The following is a 6,000-nucleotide window of genomic DNA, read 5'->3' as shown; positions in this document are numbered from 1 at the left end:
TTTTATGAGGCAAATTGAACACAGCACGGTGAATACGTGTGTGTTGCCCTGCCTGTAACCGGATCCGGTCAGGAACCAGCCTGCCAGGATCTGCCGGAAGGCTGCGTGTGAAAGCACGGGCGCACACGGTGGCTTTGCTGGTCTGACTGCGTTTCCTGTGGGGTTACTGTGTTGCTTGCCATGAAGTTGTAAGGTCAAGCCCACTGGCGACAGAGGAGGGGACAGCTCCTGAGTTGGTGATGTCAAAAATAAATACGGAAAATTTATTTGGCTTTGCACATTTAGATCAACTAGTCTATTGTTTTTCCCTTGCAATAAAAGACACTCGGAGCTACAGAAACACTTTAATTATTGAAATTATTTCAGGGAAAATACCTTTGTTATTGTGAGTCTAATGCTCTAGCATTTTATCCACTTTTTTTCCCCATTGAAATAATTGGGTTTTTTTTAAAAAATATGGTATTTGAAACACATGGTTTTTTAAGAGTTTAACTAATAAAGTAAAGCAGAATAGTCTCTCTTTTTATATATACACACGTGATTTTTAAAATAAAATTAGGAACATACTATACATATCATCTATATTTTCTATTCTTTACTTAATAGCATATTGTAAACATTTTCCAGTACATTAAGTACTCTTCAAAAATATGCTTTTTAATGCCTAAGCATTCCATTAAATGGATGTAACATACATTATTTATCTCCTCCCTATTCAACATTTTAAATTGGTCCCAATTTTTTCTATTATAGAAAAAAGCTGTGACAATGACTCCCTGTCCACATCACTCATTATTTTCTTACAGTAAATTTAGAATTTTAATTACCTTCATGAGGTACTCATGAGTATTATTGATGGTGTATATAAATCCCCAATGCAATGCTTGGTACACAGCAGGCATTCAATGACTGAAGCTATAAATAGGAAGCCAGGTATCTAAGGGAACAGACCGATTCTGTCAGAGCTGAGTTAGGAGAGAAATGTGCTCCATTTCGTCAGGGGATGATGTCAAGGGATAGTTTGGGGGAAGGAGAATGAGAAAGGGTGCAGTTGTTTTTGCTCCCAGGAGCAGAAGGGCCTGCCAACACCCAGAATAAAATGATTCTCGATGTAACACTACCACCCTCCTGCCCCTTCCCAGACATGCTCTCTCTTAGCCCTCAGGGACCTCTCACTCAGCTCAGTCCTGCGGAGAGGGAGTCTGAGCCACACTGATTACTCTCGATTTCGATACAGGACCTTCGTGTAACGGAAAACTGTGAGCACAGCACAAACAACATAAATCACTGGGTTCTTGGAGATTATTTATTAGCTATTCTCACTCATGATGAAAGGACATAAAAAAGTAAATGAAACTGAAATAAAACAAGATGAAAATCCAGCAACATTTCTTCCCCAAGGACGTCAGCTGGACGCTATGCAATGGACCCCGAGGAGCTTCCTGTGTGCAGCTCGAACTCACTAAAAGAAGGACTTTAAAAACAGCCTGCATTCTTCTAAGGTGCAGGTCTAACCTGTGCAGTGAGAAAGTCTGGAGGAGGATTTTTTAAACAGAGACTGGAACGCTTACAGGCCTCAGAGCACCAGCCCGTCTGAGCCACATGGTCACACGTGAGCACAGCTGGGCTCCTGGTTGGAATGAGTTTCCCGGGCCAGACAACCCCATTGCATGCCCTTGGGGGTGGCCGACCTCTGTTCTTTGATAACGGATTGGATTTCGGAGCACAGTCTCATCCCCTGGAGCTGGCCCAGCTGAAGACGGGATACAGAGGTCTGTGACGCAGCTGGGAGGTGAGAGCTGCGAAGGCTATGTAACGAGACCAGCTTTGGGATGTGGGCCACCGCTGGCACTGAAGGCCCTCCCCAAAGAGGTGGCGGTCTTTACACCTGCAGCAAGCAACGTGAGCATCCTGGGCGTGAGCGCAGCCTCCTGGGGGCACACGTGGGAGGTCGCCTTCGTTTGAATGCTTAAAATCCGGGCCAGCTCTGGCTCACTGGCTCAGAGCTCCCTGGGAGCTGCAGAAGTTCTGTTTGTTCTTTCTCTCAAAATGGAAGCCTGTCAATTTAAAATCAATTTATATTTTGTCCAAGGAAGACCTGTTCTTAAAAGGATTTCCATTCTCTAGGGGCTAAAGGCAAAGGGCACGGTTTTCTTCCCTCCCTTCTCTTCAAACACCAGCTTCCTGGCCCCCGGGAAGATGTCTACGTGCTTGCCTTCCCTGATGTCTGTCCCCGGAGGGAAAAGTCCCCAAGCACCAGCAACGTGCAGGCCACTCGTTGCTCGGTGGCCTCAGGACAGTGGCCCACGGGTGGGAGAGCTGCAGCACCTGATCACAGAGGACTTCCCTGCAGTGTCTCTCAAGGGGTTCAGACACCACCTGGGGGCCTGTCCCAGAGGTGCTGCTTCCTCCTCTTCCCCCAGATCTGGAGAGCATGGTGGGGGAGAATGTACCTAGACCTCCGGGATAGGGGTGTTGCAGTTCCCGTGGTAGATCCTGACGTGGCCCTCGCACCGGAAGTAGGCCTCGAAGACGTCACTGTAGCCGTGGTCCCTCCACCAGGTGCAGAGCTGCCGGTTCCAGGTGCAGTCCAGCACGTGGAAGAGCTCGGGGTGCTCCATGCCGATCATGGTGAAGAAGTCCTGGTCCCCGAGGTGGCCTCGGAAGTGGTACTTGTCGGCCAGCTGCTGCACCTGTGCCGGCTCCAGCAGGCGGCTGTAGAGCGGGGACTGGCGCATGGCCTCCAGGTTCAGCAGCATCACCCCACTGTTGAAGCCAGGGAGCCCCTCAGGCGGTGGGCCCCCAACCTGGGTCTTGGGGTTCTCATGGCGGAACTGCCAGAATGTGTGCCTGGGAAAGGGAAAGAGAACAGACTTAGCTGGTTTGTGGGGGTGAAGCAGTGTGCCAGCACTGCTCCCCTGGGTCTTCACCACCACCCTAGCGGGAGATAGGGTTTCAGCCCAGTTCTCCAGCTATGAAAACCAAGGCCCTCTGAGGTTCAGAACCTGTACCCTGTAACAGGCAAGTGGCAGAGCTGGGACCTGGACCCAGTCTCTTGATGCCAAGCCTCAGGTTCTTCCCAGCATCCTCCACTTCCACAGGATGGCATCGCCGCTGCCACACTCACACCTGCATAGACGCGGGATGCAGCAGCACTGCACCCGATGGGCCTGTCCCTCCTCACCACACCCTGTGAGTCGGGTGCTCTGCCAGATGACAGTCACTTCAGAGCTGGGAAACGGAGGCACAGAGAGGCTCGTTAACTTGCCCAAAGTCACGCAATTAGTAAGCAGCAAAAGCAGGGGCTAGCCCGGCTGGTGTGACTCAGTGGCTGAGCATCGACCCATGAACCAGGAGGTCATGGTTTGATTCCCGGTCAGAGCACATGCCCAGGTTGTGGGCTCAATCCCCAGTAAGGGGGCATGCAGGGGGAAGCTGATCAATGATTCGCTCTCATCATTGATGTTTCTATTTATCTCTCCCTCTCCCTTCCTCTCTCTGAAATCAATAAAAATATATTTTTTAATAAAGTAGGGGCTAAACCCAGGCACCTGGCTCCAGAGTCCTTCTTAAAATAGTAACAATGCAGGTGGAACTTTCTACCCTCTTGTCTTTGTCTGTGATCTTGAAAAAAAGAGGAGAGAGAAGGAAGGTGGAGACGATTCTGAGTGCTGATCTGGTAGAGATGTAGGAAGCTACACACAGCCTGAAACAAAATCATTTCTGCTTTAGAACCAGCCTCATTCTTTAGGGCCCCAAGCCTGACAATTCTCTCAGGTTGGGCGAAGGGTGGAGGCTTGAAGCGGCTCAGGACTCCTACCCATGGTTGGCGAAAGTCAGCCGCGACTTTAGAGGGACTGTCACCTCAATTTCAATTTCCCTCTAGGCAGATTTAGAAATCCAGTCTAGACCCACAGTTCAGGGAATGTTAGAGCCAGGAGACCGTGCTAGGTCCTCTATCCAAAGGCTTCCATTTGGAGAAGCGAGGGCAGATGCAGAAACTGCCCAGGGGTGACATGATCAGGGCACTGGCTATTCTGTTCCCCAACCTCCCCAATCTCAAATCCCTGGGTGCTGCAAGGGTGGGCAGCGGGAGGGGCGAGTCCAGGCTCCACATCCCGGACGTGCAGTCTCAGCAGAGGGGTCAGTGGTTTGGAGGAAGGACAGAGGGCCCTTTGTTGTGGGCAAGGGGCAGGAATGGGGCAGGGGAGTGTTCAGCATCACACTACACCTCACCTGTTTTTACTTCCCTAGAGAATCCTTAGGGTGGGGAAGGCATCCTGCCCAAACCCCTTGCCTCCCCTTTCTCTGCTCCCCGCCTGGAAATGCCACCCGCTGGCCTCTCATAGCGAGTTTCCCCGACCAGTCACAGGGTAGGATCTGTGTGGTGAAGTGTATGGCGCAGTGGAAGGAAAACCAGAGACCTGGCCCCGGTGGGCCAAAGCGGGCCGTTTTCTTGTTCTAACACATTTTTCCAGGTCTGGGAATGGAGAGACCTTCCTTGAGGTCTCGCATATCACAAAGGGCGCCGGGAGTTTGATCCTGGTGAGGAAAAAAGCATTCCCTTCGGACATTCTTACACGCAGAACACACAGGTTCATTGTTTGAGCTTCACCATAATGGACTATGAGTGGAACCGCGCTCTGGCGCCTGCTTGGTGATAAAAACCTTGGCAAAAACAAGCTTCCCAAGCCAACTGCGCTGCGGAAGCCTTTCTAGGCGCTGAAGCCTGCACAGATGGGATCATAGAGGGACTGCCATCCAGCTCGGCAACTGTTTGCTCATCTTACCATATTTCTTCCAAATGGAAAGTGTCAGCTCCAGGTTGCAATACAGCTAAAATTCTACCAAACAGACATGGGCCACCACAGCAGAGGAGGAACCCTACAACCAGGGGCTGGATCACGCCAGGGGGTGAGGACAGAAGCATTTACAGGAGAGGGTTGCAAGGACAGTGGAGGCAGAGCGGTGCCTGCAGAACCCCTGGCCACTTCACAAGCCATTGAGCCCAGGTTTCATCTCCTTCCTTCCCAGAGAACCAGTGGGATGAGTTGTGGGGCGCGTCAGCCTCCCCTAGGTCTGTGAGGTCTCCCAGGACCACCTCGCACAGCGCCCGAACCTCAGGGCTTCAGGAACAAAACCGTGACTGACAAGGAATGAGGGAAGGTCGGTGCGGCTCAGGCTGCGCAGCCTTCAACATGGGCTGGAACCAGGGCAGGGAGCTGTCAGGACACAGAGCAGCAGCTGCAGAGATCTGTGGGTTTCACGGGCACGCAGCCCCCCACTGCTGGTCCATCTGGGTAGAGAGAGGCAGGGACCCCCCAGAGGGTGCTCAGCTGGTTCAGAAGGGTTTTTACTCCTGAGCAAGCTGGGGTGCAGGGAGGCCCCGGGCACCTTACCAACCTCAGCAGGGAAGCTCCCCCCATCTTCCCTGCTCACGCAAGGGTTACCTGATACTGAACTTAATGGGCCCAGGAGAGGGGGCCTGAGGCAGAGAGAGGGGACAGAACATTCTTCCAGGCGGGGACCATAGCCAGGTGCCTCCTTGGGAACAGAATGCCTGGCACAGCCACTCGATCAGGACCAAGAGGCATTTTATAACAAAAGCCAGAGGGAACCAGGTCTGGGGCATTGGCACATTATGATTTGTAAGGCGAAGCAAAGAAGGGACAGGAAATTAGAAATGCAAACTGCTCAGGGCATCTGCTGAAGCAGAAACACCGCCTGAAGATAAACCGATGAGTCTCTAAGCACAGGATTATGTCCAGGCTGCCCCTGTTCAAAGCATTCCTGCTACCCCAAAATGAACCCACAAAAACAGCAGCTACTTAGAGGAATGGTGGGGTTCTCTGGCCGCCATGTCAACTGGTTCTTGTGGAGGAATTGCAACTGCCTTGAGGCAGAGAGAATGACACAGGGACGAGGAGGGATGGGACCACGAGGGATGGGACCACAGACTTCTACCTGCTGCAGCAAGGCCAGGGTTGCAAAGCCCTTACT

At 51.8% G+C, this 6,000-nt stretch overlaps 1 protein-coding gene across 1 annotated transcript in view; it reads right to left on the bottom strand.

The window, feature by feature from the left end:
- Window positions 1-1,286: 1,286 nt before the first annotated feature.
- Window positions 1,287-6,000, bottom strand: part of XXYLT1 (xyloside xylosyltransferase 1) — a 162,203-nt gene continuing 157,489 nt past the window's right edge. The window contains exon 4 of the mRNA XM_080655456.1: window positions 1,287-2,850. Coding sequence (XP_080511582.1) covers window positions 2,454-2,850 — 397 coding nt within the window. The 3' untranslated portion in view covers window positions 1,287-2,453. The remainder of the gene's footprint in view (window positions 2,851-6,000) is intronic.

Source organism: Plecotus auritus, assembly GCF_963455305.1.
Source record: "Plecotus auritus genome assembly, chromosome: 2".
Taxonomy (NCBI): Eukaryota; Metazoa; Chordata; class Mammalia; order Chiroptera; family Vespertilionidae; genus Plecotus; species Plecotus auritus.
Note: the sequence above shows the minus strand (reverse complement) of the source record. Positions and strands in the feature narration are given on the sequence as shown.